Here is a 15,976-nt window from a genome sequence, read left to right as displayed (position 1 = left end):
AAACCGACACATTCCCTACCCACAACCAGTTTACAGTCTAGAGAGAGTGAAGCACATCAGGGAAGAGCTGGAACTGGAATCCTGCTCTCCTGCCTTCCTACCCTGTGCACTCTCCATTGGGCCACACTGCTTCCCTAGAGATTCCCATTTCCTAGTCGTCGTCCTTTGACGAGGCTGAAATGTCCGGATGTGACATACACAGGGTTGTGCTGAGCAGGGAGGAGCTAGCAGTTAACAATTGCAAAGGGATCTGCTTCTTATTAGCAATATGCCGTCTCTAGCTGATAAAGACCCAGAGTCCGACAGTCCAAAGTCTGATTGTGGGATCAGTCGATCAGAAGCACTTATTTGAGTGCTTACTGGGTGCAGAACAGTGTCTTAAATGCTTGGGAGGGTGAGGTTGTTAGTGGTGTGATCCCGGCCCTCAGAGGGCTGTCGGCCTAGTAGGGGAGTCGGGCATTAAACTAAATTACAGATAGGAGGAAGAAGGAGAGGGGGACGTGGACCTGAGTTGGTGCTTAAATAATATGGGCATCTGGAAGGTTTGGACCGAACGATCATGAGCGATTGTGAGTTCACAAGCTCTTAGAAAGGGATCGTCCAACATCGGTTAATTTGTAAGTCTTTTGCATGAGAAACTGAAATTTAGGATGGCCCAATCTGGGGGTGGCGGGGAGAGAAGCGGGGCGCAGAGGGGATGGATGGGACTTCCCGGTGTTCCTGACCCAGATGGAAAAAAGGCCAGAATATGGGAAGCTGGGGAGAGCAGTGTCATCTTCCCCAGTGGATCCTGGAAACAGCAACAGCTGGACTCCAGCTCCCTGGATCCGGGCCACACTCAAATCCTCCATCCCAGCCCTCGCGGCTCCACGAGGCCGGGGGATGCAGAAATGTGCTGGAAGGCGCCCAGGGAGGCAATTAGGGGACATCGTCGGGATGGGAAAGTGCCAGTGCCGGCTGAGAGTCCAACAGCCTCTTCCCACGCTCTGTCAGCCAGGTATTAGTCCTCATTCAGTCAATTCTCGAGCACAAGCGAAAACGGGATTACTCTCTGCATGGCTGCAAGGAGGCTTTATCGCTTTGCGATTTTTGCGAGCTTTCTTTGGAGACCCACAAGCCTGTTCCATTAACCGTCCCTAGGAAGGAGACACGGGGTATTCTTTTGTTTCTAAATTGCAGATAGAGACACAAAACACAGCCTCCTCAGCACCACTAAATGAGTTTTAATGCTGGCGTCTGTTCATTGTGGTATTGATTAAGCGCTTACTCAATGCCAAGCCCTGTGGTAAGCGCCGAGGGACGGGATAATCAGGTCGAACACGGTCCCTGCCCCCCAGTGAGCTTCACACCCTAAGAGGGAGGGGGAGGAAGGTTCTGATCCCCATTTCACAGAGAGGGAGACTGAGGCCCAAAGGAGTTAAGTGATTGTCACCTGGAACGGTGCCACTACGAGTGGGATGGTGCTTGACTGTTTTGGGTTGTTGATGCCTTTGAGTTGCTGAATTTTTCCTGGTCTGTGTCTGAATTGTTGCCCTTTCGTGTGCTTTCTCAAGTGTAAGTCCGCACACACCCACACCCCCCCTTCCCTCCCCCTCCTGCCGCTTCTTCATCGACATGGTCAGCCCTGGTGGAGGCTGTGTCCGGTCCTAACCGGTTACAATGGCTTTGGCAGCTTTGGGCCGCCCAGACGTGGACATTGCAAGGGGATCGGGTCACCGAAAGGGACCATGAAGAGGCTCGCCTTCGGATGTAAGATCCCCTCTCTTCCCTGCCAGTTTTAGATCAGGCTGATGCAAGCCTCTGTCAAATGTTTCGTGTCCCGTATAATTGCCAGGAAGAAATAGGGAAGGATTAAAGAAACAATGCAGAATGTCCACCGCGTCTGAGCCCGGCCCCCTGGCTGATGAGGCTGTATGGTGGGGACCCCATGTGGATAGCTAGTGGTGTTCTCCGTTTTAGGCAAGGACACGCTTCGTTCTGGTCCAATCCAGCAGGAGGGAAAATCAATCAATCAATCAATCAATCAATCGTATTTATTGAGCGCTTACTATGTGCAGAGCACTGTACTAAGCGCTTGGGAAGTACAAATTGGCAACACACAGAGACAGTCCCTACCCAACAGTGGGCTCACAGTCTAAAAGGGGGAGACAGAGAACAAAACCAAACATACCAACAAAATAAAATAAATAGGATAGAAATGTACAAGGAAAATAAATAAATAAATAAATAGAGTAATAAATATGTGCAACCATATATACATATATACAGGTGCTGTGGGGAAGGGAAGGAGGTAAGATGGGGGGAAAACTAACGCTGCCCGGGCCTGTTGAGAAAAGGAAGCCCCTCTGCAGCTAATAGGCCGGGCTAAGTGCTTACTATATGCCGAGCGCTGTTCTAAAATAATCAGGTCAGACAGGGTTCCTGTCCCACTTGGGGCTTACGGTCTAAGTAGGTGGGCATCAAATCCCTGTTTTACAGGTGAGTAGACCGGAGCCCAGAGACATCGACTGACTTGCCCAAAGCCGCACAGAAAGCAAGCGGCAAGAGCCGAGATCAAAACCCAGATCTCCTGACTCCCAGCCCTGAGACTCACTAGGCCACACCACCACCCAGGTGATGGAAAGGGGTAGGAGGGCATCACTGATGGCATCAGGGCAGCAGCTAAAAGGGATTTTGGAGGCTTGGTGGTTTCTGTGTGTGATGATGGGTCAGGTCTTTGCAGGCCATCTCTGCTGGACTTTGTCAGTCGTATTCATTGAGTGCTTACTGTGTACAGAGCACTGTACTGAGCTCTGGGGAGAGTTTCTGCCGAGCTCTAGAGTTAATGCTCACTTTTTCTGGGTGAAAAGGTGTAGCGCCTCCGACATTTGTGATGACCCCCCCCCCCCCCCCCCCCCCCCCCCCCGTCGGCCTTTCTGCAGTCAGTCATGTGGGGAAAATAAAAGAGCGTGGCTCTTGCATAAAAGACGTTTAATTTCTAGTGTCAATTACAAAATCATTTTCACCCATTTCACCTCACAGCCTAAGTTTTGATAAAACACGGTATCTTTAAATACTGTACAGGAAAAAAGTCCTGGCTACTGTTTCACATTGAAGGCTTCAGAAGTTAGCAGGAGGGCAGAATCCCAACCCGGATTTAAAACAGTGATCACATTAAGGCTTGGAGATGGCCGGGTGGGGGAGGGAGGAAAAGCAGCAAAAACACTTTTTTAGGCTCGTGACGAATTGGCAGTGCGGGCTGCCCTTGTAGGGTCGCCGTTAGGGCTGGGAACTGCCACCTCGGAATCCCTTTTACGTGACGTCCAGGCCCAGGCCCAGCTGGATCCGAATGTCTCGATTGTCCGAGTACCACCCTCTAGGTGGTCTTTTCTTTCACCCTTTCCAGTCGGGGCCAGCCCACCGGCCGTCCTCCCTCCGAGCGGCGGATCCCCGGGTCATGGTGGGCCCAGACCCAGGAGAGGGGGTGGGGGGCCGGGGTTTGCCTTGGGGTCGTTCTCGGCCCCGGGCGTTTGCAATGGGCTGTCGCGTTGGTGGAGTTCTGGTTTTTTTCCCCCCTCTTTCGTCATTTTGTCCTTTGCAGAAGCCCCCGTGGTTTGGGCGTCGTGCGTGTGTGTCTGTGCGCACGTGTGCTTGGGTGTGCACGTGTGGCCGGCCCACCTAGAGGCTAGTGTCCGCCGCCTCGGCCTTGGGCAGCGCGGGCTTGTCCGTCTCGGCGTCCGGCCGGCCTTCGCGGCAGAAGAGCATGGCTGGGTTTCTGCAGGCCCACAGGGCCACCTCGCCGGCCGGGCCGGCGGCCCCTCCGTGCGTGGGGCCGGCTGAGGCCCGCCGGCCGCGGGCGGCCCACCGGGCGGCGGGGAGGCCTTCCCGGAGGCGGCCCCCCGGGCCCGGGCCCCGGCCCCAGCCGGACAGGTAAGCCGCCACGTTCCGGGTCCGGTAGCCGTCCTCCCGGCCGCGGCCCAGCAGCACGGAGAGGTTGGGGTTCCGGAGGGCGTAGATGAGGGGGTTGATGGCCCCGTTGGCCCAGGTCAGCCAGACGGCCAGGGTGTCCAGCGCCGGGGGGAAACGGGGCGGGTGCTTGGCGGCGGCCAGCAGGCCCAGGAGGCAGGCGGGGCCCCAGCAGGCGATGGCGAAGACGATCATGATGAGGACGGTGGTGGCGGTGCGCAGCTCGCCGTAGAAGCGCAGCAGGTGGGCGTAGGTGGTGAGGGGCCGCACGCGGGTCTCGGACCGCCGCACCGTCCTGCAGATGTGGTAGTGGCAGAAGCACATGAGGGCGAAGGGCAGCAGGTAGCAGGCCACCGTCAGGCCCAGGCCGTAGGCGGGCCCCGGCCGGGAGCCGTACAGGCAACCGTGCGGGCCGGGCCCGGCCCCGGCCCGGAGACGGTCCCAGGGCACGGACAGGCCGACGGCCAGCAGCCACACGGCCCCCAGGAGCTGCAGCGCCCGGCGGCGGCCCATCTTCTCCCGCGGCCGGCGGACGATGGCGTAGTAGCGGTCCAGGGAGATGAGGCTCAGGGTCAGCGTGGACACGATGCCGAAGCAGGAGCTGAAGAAGCGCCCGGCGGCGCAGAAGCGGGCCCAGGGCCCCGCCGAGCCGGGGGGCCAGGCCGGCCCGGCCCCGGCCAACAGGGCCAGAAAGGCGGCGGGCAGGCACAGCAGAGCCGTCAGCAGGTCCGACAGGGACAGGGACAGGATGAAGGCGTTGGTCACCGTGCGCAGCGGCCGGTGCTTCACGATCACGCCCATCACGGCCAGGTTGCCCAGGCTGGACAGCAGGAAGATGAGCAGCAGGACCAGCGCCTGGGCCGCCACCGCCCCCGCCGCCGCCCCTGCTTCCTGAGGCCGCAGCAGCTCCTCCGCCGGGGTCAGCACGGCCGCCGTGAAGTCCAAGCCGGGCGGGGAGGAGGAGGAGGAGGAGGAAGAGAAGGAGGAGGAGGAAGAAAAGGAGGAGGAGGAGGAGGAGGAGGGCACGACGCTGAGGTTGGCGGGCAGGGCCATGCCCATGGGGCTCCGACGGCCGGCCTGGTCCTCTCGGCTCGGCTGCAGCCCCCGGGAGGGCCGGCCGGGGGAGCCCGCGAGCCGGCGGGAGGGGGGCTGTGACGTAAGGCGCCCTCCGTTGCCATGGCAACGCGGGGGTTTACGCACGAAGCGCGCGCGCGCGCTCCCGTTCATTCATTCATTCATTCATTCAATGGTATTTACCCGGCGCCGCCTGTGTGCAGAGCACTGCACTAAGCGCTTTTTTAATGGCATTTATTAAGCACTATGTGCAAAGCACAGCACCTGTATATATGTATGTATGTTTGTACATATTTATTACTCTATTCATTTTACTTGTACATATCTATTTTATTTTGTTAGTATGTTTGGTTTTGCTCTCTGTCTCCCCGTTTTAGACTGTGAGCCCACTGTTGAGTAGGGACTGTCTAATATATATATATATATATATATATATAATGTGTGTGTGTGTGTCTAGTTAGACATATATACTGTCTAGCACCTGTATATATGTATATATGTTTGTACATATTTATTACTCTATTTTACTTGTACATATCCATTCTATTTATTTTATTTTGTTAGTATGTTTGGTTTTTGCTCTCTGTCTCCCTCTTTTAGACTGTGAGCCCACTGTTGGGTAGGGACTGTCTAGTGTATATATATATATATATATATATATATATATATATATATATATATATATATATATATGTGTGTGTGTGTGTGTATGTCTAGTTAGACATATATACTGTCTAGCACCTGTATATATGTATATATGTTTGTACATATTTATTACTCTATTTATTTTACTTGTACCTATCTATTGTATTTATTTTATTTTGTTAGTATGTTTGGTTTTGTTCTCTGTCTCCCACTTCTAGACTGTGAGCCCACTGTGGGGTAGGGACTGTCTCTATATGTTGCCAGCTTGTACTTCGCAAGCGCTTAGTACAGTGCTCTGCACACAGTAAGCGCTCAATAAATACGATTGATTGATTTACCCAGCGCTGACTGTGTGCAGAGCACTGGACTAAGCGCTTTTTTATGGCATTTATTAAGCGCTTCCTATGTGCAAAGCACCGTTCAAAGTGCTGGGGAGGTCACAAGGTGATCAGGTTGTCCCACGGGGGGCTGTCTTCATCCCCATTTTACAGATGAGGGAACTGAGGCCCAGAGAAGTGAAGTGACTTGCCCAAAGTCACACAGCGGACAGTTGGCAGGCGTGGGAAGTACAGGTCGGCAACATATAGAGACGGTCCCTACCCAACAACGGGCTTTAATAATAATAATGTTGGTGTTTGTTAAATGCTTACTATGTGCCCGTCACTGTCCTAAGCACCGGGATAGATACAAGGTCATTAGGCTGGCCCACATGGGGCTCACAGTCTTCATTCCCCCTTTGACAGATGAGGGAACTGAGGCACAGAGAAGTTAAGTGACTTGCCTAAGGTCACACAGCCGACACGTGGCAGAGTCGGGATTAGAACCCTACTTGTACTTCCTAAGCATTTAGTACAGTGCTCTGCACACAGTAAGCGCTCAATAAATGCGATTGAGTGAATGAATGAACCCACGACCTCTGACTCCCAAGCCCGGGCTCTTTCCACTGAGCCACAATAAATTCAGTATTTATTGAACACTGACTGTGTGCAGAGCACTGTACTAAGCGCTTGGGAAGTACAGATAGGCAGCAGATAGAGACGGTCCCTAGCCAACAACAGGCTCACAGTCTAGGAGGGGGAGACAGACAACAAAACAAAACAAATAGGCGTCAAAAGGATCAGAATAAATAGAAGTATGGCTATATGCACATCATTAATAATGAAGAGTAATAAATATGTACAAGTAGACACAAGTTCTGCGGGGATGGGAAGGGGGTAGGGCAGAGGCAGGGGAGGAGAAGGAGGAGAGGAAAGAGGGTTATTGAGCTCTTACTGTGTGCAGAGCACTGGACTAAGCGCTTGGGAAGTACAAATTGGCAACAGATAGAGGCAGTCCCTACCCAACAATGGGCTCACAGTCTAGAAGGGGGAGACAGAGAACAAAACAGAACAAGCAGACAGGTGTTAGTACCATCAGAATAAATAGAATTATAGCTAAATACAAATGATTAATAGAGTAATGAATATGTACAAATAGACACAAGTGCTGTAGGGAGGGGAAGCGGGTAGGGCAGAGGGAGGGAGTGGGGGTGATGGGGTGGAGAGGAAAAGGGGGGCTCAGTCTGGGAAGGCCTCCTGGAGGAGGTGAGCTCTCAATAGGGCTGTGAAGGAAGAGAGCTAGTTCCTCCCGTACCTGCCTCCCCCAGTAATAGTAATCATGATGGTATTTGTTAAGCGCTTACTATGAGCCAAGCACTGCTCTAAGCGCTGGGTTAGATACGAGGTGATGAGGTTGTCAATCAATCAGTCAATCGTATTTATTGAGCGCTTACTGTGTGCAGAACACTGTACTAAGCGCTTGGGAAGTACAAGCTGACAACATATAGAGCCAGTCCCTACCCAACAGTGGGCTCACAGTCGAGAAGGAGGAGAGAGAACAAAACCAAACATACTAACAAAATAGAATAGATAGGTACAAGTAAAATAAATAAATAGGGTAATAAATATGTACAAACATATATACATATATACAGGTGCTGTGGGGAAGGGAAGGAGGTAAGATGCGGGGGATGGAGAGGGGGACGAGGGGGAGAGGAAGGAAGGGGCTCAGTCTGGGAAGGCCTCCTGGAGGAGGTGAGCTCTCAGTAGGGCCTTGAAGGGAGGAAGAGAGCGAGCTTGGTGGATGGGCAGAGGGATTGGGGGCATTCCGGGCCAGGGGGAGGACGTGGGCCGGGGGTCGATGGCGGGACAGGAAGGCCGAGTAGGTACGAATGAGGTTGTCGTTAATGTAACTTGGTGATAACAAGGGCCTTTTTCCCGGGGTTGGGGTGGGGGGAGTCAGTCAGGACCGGACCGGGAAGGGGGGTTGGGGGGCACTATAAGGAAGGTCGCTTAGGTGGGTGGGGGTGGAAGCAGGGGGTGTCCCACGTGGGGCTCACAATCTCAAGCCCCATTTTACAGATACGGTAACTGAGGCACAGAGAAGCTTAAGTGACTTGACCAAGGTCACACAGCAGACAGGTGGCGGAGGTGGGATTAGAACCCATGACCTCCGACTCCCAAGTCTGTGCTCTTGCCACTAGGCCATGCTGCTTACAGCCCGCATCCACAACTCCCTTCCTCCCAATGCCCTCCCCCATGGCCTCCCGCATCCTCTAGACTGTAAGCCTGTTGCAGGTAGGGATTGCCTCTTTATTGCTGTATCGTACTCTAAGCGCTTAGTACAGTGCTCTGCACACAGGAAGCGCTCAGTAAATACGATTGAATGGATGAATGAATCCACTCCGCCCGCAGAGGGGATACTAGACAGGTCAAAAGAGGAGAGGATGCCCCCTCCATCTGGGTTTGGTACCTAGAGAAGCAGCGTGGCGCAGTGGAAAGAGCCCGGGCTTTGGAGTCAGTGGTCATGGGTTCAAATCCCGGCTCCGCCAACTGTCAGCTGTGTGACTTTGGGCAAGTCCCTTAACTTCTCTGTGCCTCAGTTCCCTCATCTGTAAAATGGGGATTGACTGTGAGCCCCCCGTGGGGCAACCTGATCACCTTGTATCCCCCCAGTGCTTAGAACAGTGCTTTGCACATAGTAAGCACTTAATAAATGCCATTATTATTATTATTGTGAGCCAGGGGTTTCCTAAGCATGAACTGGGAAGGCCAAGGAGTGGTCTTGTAAAGGAGGTGACTTGTAAACTGTGTAATGTCGTAGTGAGTGTGTCCCCCCTAGCCCCCCAACACACACACATAAAGGCACAGCACACTGAAAAGTAGAGATGGCCCATCCACCTCAGACCAAGAGGAAACCTTGGAGACACAGAGGCGTCTCTTCAGCCCACTCCCTACCACACTTCCCTCCATTTGAGGATGACGTCCTGTGAAAAGCAGTTAACCTGCCGACACCTGAAGGTACAGCTTTGGCCCCAACAATCAGTGTCGTCCTGACCGCACAAAGGTACAGATGATGAGTAATAATAATAATGATGACATTTATTAAGCGCTTACTATGTGCAAAGCACTGTTCTAAGCACTCGGGAGGTTACAAGGTGATCAGGTTGTCCCACAGGGGCTTCAGTCTTAATCCTCATTTTACAGGTGAGGTAACTGAGGCACAGAGAAGTTAAGTGACTTGCCCAAAGTCACACAGCCGACAGTTGGCAGAGCCGGGATTTGAACCCATGATCTCTGACTCCAAAGCCCGGGCTCTTTCCACTGAGCCACGCTGCTTCTCTGCAGAGAGCCTCTGGATCTGCAAATCCACCAGGGCTCAGCACTCCCTATCACCAAAACTCTCCGAAAATCCTTCTTCCTCCAGGAAGCCTTACCTAATTGAGTCCCACTTCCCAAGCGGTGTGCGTGCCCAGTAAGTGCCGCCCTCAGCACTTTTCCCCATCCTCAGCACTTACAGACATGCAGATCAGAGATATCTCTGCATCCATTTCACCTTCCATTCTCTAGCTCTTCCCAGCCATAACCTCTTTCTTGTTTTGGCAGGGACCGAGTCTTTGTCTTGTTCGGTACTAAGCACTCAGTACGGCGCTCTACCCACAGTAGGTGCTCAGTAAATAACACTGGTTGATTGGTTGAGGGAGGGTAAAGGGAGGATGTTTTCTCCGGTGCCTGCACAAGTACTTCCTAACCACCGGAAGAAAAAGAGGGGAGAGAGTGCTTAGGAGTAGAGCGAGCCGTCTCTTTTGACATTTGAAATACTATAGAGCATCGACAGAGATTTGAGAGCTTTTACGATGGTGCAGAAATGCTAGCCGTAACAGATCCTTTTTTCTCTCTTACATACTACGAAAAGTGCTTCTAGCTAGTTGAATTGTATATTCTAATGAGCGTGGCGGTGTGTAGTGTGCAAATGAGCATGCAGGGTGCACTCAGGGAGGTGTGTAGTGTGCTGGGAAGTCTGGCATTGGACGAGTGAATCTATGTCTTGTAGTTCTAAAAGAATGCACAGAAAAAGCCTGTTGTCACTTGATAACAAGATAAAATCACGACAGAAGAAACCCGTCTCCGAGGGGATCGTCATCTTCGACCGTGAAGGTTGCTGTGCCGGTGTAATAAGCTTCTCCTGCTACTTCGACGATAACGGCGTTGAAGTCACCACATTTGGCTTCCTAGGAAGAGAAGGTGAAAGGAACTGACTGGTGGCCAAGTGAACGGTCACAAAGTTCGGTTGGGCCCGGAACTTGGGCCCCCGTTCTCAGCCCACTCCGCCACTGCCAAGATTTCCAAAGCCATTTTAATCCACCCAACAGTGTCCCGTCTGGCTTGGGAAGAACACCGCGCTACCCCACTGTTAAAGCAGGCTAAGAAGAAACAAAAGGAAAGCAACTCTTAATTCCATAATTTGGAGACCACCCTCCTTCCAATTCTGCAGTCAGCCTGCGGTGATAGGAGGCTTAAGGCTTGGGGGTTGGGAGAGCAAGATATTTTTTGCTTCCCGGTTCACAGCTGGCTGCAAGTTTGGTAGTTTTTTTTACTCTTCCTCACTCGCTATATTGTAACTCTGGTCGAGAGTTAGCCACGACTTCAGTTGTTCTCTGACACGTTGCTAAAAATCGAACTGTGGGAATTTGGGAGAAACGGAGGCAAGGGGCCAAATTGTTGCCTCGGTAGGTTGGCGTCGCTCCAGCACCGTTGTAGACGACGGAGCCACGGCCCAATCCGGGTTCAGGTGGAATTGAGAAGCAGTGTGGCTCAATGGAAAGAGCGCGGGCTTTGGAGTCAGAGGTCATGGGTTCGAATCTCGGTTCCACCAATTGCCAGCTGTGTGACTTTGGGCAAGTCACTTCACGTCTCTGGGCCTCAGTTACCTCATCTGTAAAATGGGGATTAAGACTGTGAGCCCCCCCTGGGACAACCCGATCACCTTGTAACCTCCTCGGCGCTTAGAACAGTGCTTTGCACATAGTAAGCGCTTAATAAATGCCATCATTAATAGGGTAGGGCAGCTTGTGTATCTCATGTGCTCCCTAACGCCACCCCCCATCCACTTATTTGCAAGGGATCCAAAACTGATTCGCGGAAGACGGGGAGAGCGGGTGTCTGATCACCTGAATTGCTTTCCCAGTGAACGAGGAGCCCGTGGTGCTGCTTTTAAAGGTCCTGGTTTGTCCCAGCTGGATGAGTCCCTTGTGATACTGCAGAGCGATGCGAGCCGTCACCCCGGAGCCAGTGGGACTTCGGTCCACCTGATTCGGGGCCACAGAAGGAAGCTTTAACGTCCGGTGGCAAATTCGGTCCCCGCTCCCCTCCGAGCCCTCGGATCCCGTGGCGGGCCCACGGTGTGCACAGCCTGAGCACACAATCCCCGCCTGCTTGGCGACCCGGGACGGGGCCACTCGGAGCCCCAACCAGAACGGGGCCTGCGTCCCACCGACTTCTGGGGGATTTACCCCAGGGCTCGGGACAGTGCTTGGCACAGAGTAAGCACTGAACAAATACCACAGTGATTATTAGGAGTAGCGGTATTGTGGAGCAAATGCAGTGGCTCACACCAGAGGCCCCTTTTACAAAGTCCATTTTGTCGGTCCCATTCAAGGAGACTCGGAAACTATCCGAAAATATCCAGTTCATTCCCTTCTCCTTCCACCCCCTGCCCCCCCAAAACAGTTCACTAATCTTCAGTAGAACACAAGAAACCACCTCTTCAAGCACTTCCACATTGCAGAATCCCAAGTATTTTCCCTCTTTTCTCCCGGGACACTGGGCAGTCCGCACTATGGGGGCAGGAATGGAGTCTGGGGCGTGACTGGCCGTGGCTTTTGCCAGGACACTATAACCAAGGCAGGAGAGGAGGGGAGGGGCGTTGGTAGTGAAGCAGCGTGGCTCAGTGGAAAGAGCACGGGCTTTGGAGTCAGAGGTCATGGGTTCGAATCCTGACTCCGCCACATGTCTGCTGTGTGATCTTGGGCAAGTCACTTAACTTCTCTGGGCCTCAGTTCCCTCATCTGTAAAATGGGGATTAAGACTGTGAGCCCCACGTGGGACAACCTGATCAGCCTGTATCCTCCCCAGTGCTTAGAACAGTGCTTTGCACATAGTAAGCGCTTAACAATTGCCAATTATTATTATTAGTGGTGCCCGAGGGCATGGGCATACCTGGGCGTCAGCAAACACACAGATGTTTGTGGTGGGCTCCTCGCTAAAGGCGTCGTTTCCATCTGTTAATATCGTTCCGTAGAGGAAAGCGAGGTCTTCGTTGTCAGGATGCTGAATTTTAAACTGCAGACGGAAAATGATAATAATAATAATAATAATGGTACTCAGCTTCTCAGTTTCCTCATTTGCAAAATGGGGGTGCAATACATAGTTTGCCTCCTACCAAGACTGTGAGTCCCTTGAGGGACAGGGGCTGTGTCCAACCCGGTCATCTGCAATCTACCCCAGTGCTTAACACACAGTAAGGACTTAAAAAATACCACAATTCACAGTGTTATTATCCTGCGGCTTAACTTTGACTGCTAGCCAGCCAAAGACAGTTCTACCCAGGTTTGTCCCAGCACTGTGCTCCTTTTTTCAGTGAGAAACTTAACCTTTTACTAAGCTTCTGAACTTGTGCAAATCAATCAATCAATCGTAGTTATTGAGCTCTTACTGTGTGCACAGCACTGTATTAAGCGCTTGGGAAGTACAAGTTGGCAACATATAGAGACGGTCCCTACCCAACAGTGGGCTCACAGTCTAGAAGGGGGAGACAGAGAACAAAACAAAACGTATTAACAAAATAAAATAAATAGAATAGATATGTACAAGTAAAATAAATAAATGAACAGGAATACACTAAAATTTACCCCTTTTGAGAGAACTCAAGTGGGCTGAATGACTTGGTGTACCTAACCACTTCCTATTTTTGGCTATTATCACATCACAGGTGAGCTGCCCATTTGTTGGAACTCTAAAATCAATCAATCATATGCTTACTGTGTGCAGAGCACTATAACTAAGTGCTTGGGAGAGTACAATATAACAATATAATAGACATTCCTTGCCCACAATGAGCTACAGTCTAGTCTATAAATGAATTATTGCTTGTACTTAGGTGTTGTGGGGCCAGCACGGGGAATGAATAAAGGGAGCAAGACAGGGCGATAGAGAAGGGAGTGGAAGAAAAGGAAAAGAGCGCTTTGTCAAGGAAGGCTTCTTCCAGGAGATATGCCTTCAATAAGGCTTTGAAGGTGGGGAGAATAATCGTCTGTCGGATATGAAGAGGGAGGGCATTCCGGGCCTGAGGCAGGATGTGGGTGAGATAAATGAGATGAAGTTACAGCAAGTAGATTGGCATTAGAGGAGCAAAGTATGCAGGCAGGGTTGTAGTAGAAGAGTAGTGAGGTGAGGTAGGAGGGGGCAAAGTGATTGAGTGCTTTAAAGGAAATGATGAGTTCCTCTTTGATGTGGAGGCGGATAACAATAATAATTACGGTATTTGTTGAGCGCTTACTATGTGCCGGGCACTGTTCTAAGAGCTGGGGAGGATACGAGGTCATCAGGTTGTTCCACATGGGGCTCACAGTCTTAATCCTCATTCTGCTGATGAGGTAACTGATGCACAGAGAAGTGAAGTGGCTTGCCCGAGGTCACACAGCAGACAAGTGGCGGAGCTGGGATTAGAACCCACGTCCTCTGAGGCCCAAGCCCGGGCTCTTGCCAGTAAGCCCCGCTGTTTATCCACTGGATAAGCAACCACTGGAGGTTCTTGAGGAGTGGGGGGGACAGGGACTGAACGATTTTGTAGAAAAATGATCGAGGCAGTAGAGTGAAGGATGGACTGGAATGGGGGAGAGCCAGAAGGCAGGGAGGTCAGCCAGGAGGTTGATACAGTAATCAAGGCAAGGTAGGATAAGTGCTTGGATTTTAACGGGGTAGCAGTTTGGATGGAGAGGAAAGGGTGGATTTCAGTGATGCTGTGAAGGTCGAGCTGACAGGATTTAGTGATCGATCGAATACCCGGGTTTGATTGAAAGAGAGGAGTCAAGGATAGCACCGAAGTTACGGACTTGCGAGAGGCACGACGGTGGTGCCGTTTACGGTGATGGGAAAGTTAGGGGAAGGACGGGGTTTGGGTAGGGAGATAAGGAGCTCTATTTTTGACATGATGTAAGATGAGCTTTCCGGAGCTTGGTTTTCTGCCAGATGCTGGGGCCAAAATAGCTGCCCAAGCCTGCAGGGTAATAAACCATCCCAGCAGGGTTTAAAAGGACTCACAACACTGCTTTTTTGGAGTGGGTAAATGAACAAGTGCTGGAAGGAAAATGAAACATAAACAGTCAACCTTAGCACAGTTGTTACCTTGTCAGGCCTTCGCCTCCAGGGGACTTGAGAAGGACTGTGTCCGAGTGGAGAGAGCACAGGCCTAGGAGTCAGAAGGACTTGGGTTCCAATAATAATAATAATAATAATAATAATAACAATAATAATAATAATTATAATGATGGTATTTCCCAGCTCTGTAAATTGCTTGCTGTTTGACCTTGGGCAAGTCACTTAACTTCTCTGTGTGTTTCCTCAACTGTTTCCTCCTACTCGGACTGTGTGTTCCGTGTGGGACAGGGACTGTGTCCAACCTAATTAACCTGAACCTTCCCCAGAACTTAGAACATTCATTCATTTAATCAATCGTATTTATTGAGCGCCTGCTGTGTGCAGAGCGCTGCCCTAAGCATTTGGGAAGTCCAAGTCGGCAACATATAGAGACGGTCCCTGCCCAACAACGGGCTCACAGTCTAGAAGGGGGAGACACAGTGTTTGACACACAGTGTGTCGTACCATTAAGAAAAAAAATTCAGAGAACATCCCAAGACCTGAGGAGGCAGGGAGAAGGTCACACCTGGGCTTTCACCGCGGCAGTCACCGCAGTAGCCGCGTCCACCAGATCCCTTGTCTTTGAAGAGCGGACATCAAGGCCAAGTAGCTCAGCACTGACGAGGGCATAAAAAGTGCCCCCGTAGCCAATGTCGACTTCCAGCCGTCCGTAGCCAGGAACGTCAACCGGGAGATCTAGAAAACATTAGAAAGAATTCCACAGGAGCCGGTTTAAGCTTCCCGGATTTGCCGGGGCAGTCCGGATGGACCCTTCCCGTTTAAAGAGGGAGCACCGCCGCGGGCAGTGGCGGCAGCGACTATCGCCTCGCCATGGGTTGTCGCCACCCCACACCTTCCACCACTAATAATAATAATAATGACGGCATTTATTAAGCGCTTACTATGTGCAAAGCACTGTGGAGGATACAAGGTGATCAGGTTGTCCCATGTGGGGCTCACAGTCTTAACCCCCATTTTACAGATGAGGGAACTGAGGCCCCGAGAAGTGAAGTGACTTGCCCAAAGTCACACAGCTGACAGTTGGCAGGGCCGGGATTCGAACCCACGACCCCTGACTCCAAAGCCCGGGCTCTTTCCACTGAGCCACGCTGCTTCTCTACTTGGAGCACCCCAAAGGGGCTGCTTTTCTTTCACCCGGGAGGGCGCCCCAACTGCCTTCGGTACTTTTTGTGACTTTTAGGGTAGCTGCAGCAGTCTGTTCTCTGGAGGATTTTTATTCTTCATGGTGGGGTGCCCTCCCACCCCGGCTCCTTGCTCACAGGGGAGAGGGGTGGCACTGTGAAGAGAGGGGCAGTAGTAGTAATAATATTTATTTATTCAGTGTTTACTAGGTGCAAAGCACTATACTAAGGGCTGGGAAAGAGGACACAGGGGAGAATTAAATGCCATCCCTGCCCCATAGGGGCTCCCAATCTAAGAATAAATCTAAGAAAGGGATAGGAAGAGAAGCAAGGAGCTATCCTCAGTTCTTAAAAACACAAATTTTTGAAAAGCTTCGGTGGGAGGGGGTCAGTTGTTTGGCTAGCCTAAAGCTATTGCCTTTAACACACAATCCA

At 51.7% G+C, this 15,976-nt stretch overlaps 1 protein-coding gene across 1 annotated transcript; it reads right to left on the bottom strand.

The window, feature by feature from the left end:
• Window positions 1–2,988: 2,988 nt before the first annotated feature.
• On the bottom strand, window positions 2,989–5,123 carry GPR135 (G protein-coupled receptor 135). The gene is made up of 2 exons (XM_038756696.1): window positions 5,016–5,123; window positions 2,989–4,836 (listed from the first exon to the last, which is right to left on the bottom strand). Exons 1-2 carry the CDS (start codon window positions 5,121–5,123, stop codon window positions 3,658–3,660), a joined length of 1,287 nt encoding a protein of 428 aa, XP_038612624.1. The 3' UTR covers window positions 2,989–3,657.
• Between the last annotated feature and the right edge of the window lie 10,853 nt (window positions 5,124–15,976).

This window comes from Tachyglossus aculeatus, chromosome 14 (assembly GCF_015852505.1).
Source record: "Tachyglossus aculeatus isolate mTacAcu1 chromosome 14, mTacAcu1.pri, whole genome shotgun sequence".
NCBI classification, from domain to species: domain Eukaryota; kingdom Metazoa; phylum Chordata; class Mammalia; order Monotremata; family Tachyglossidae; genus Tachyglossus; species Tachyglossus aculeatus.
This window is presented reverse-complemented; position numbering and strand designations above follow the sequence as displayed.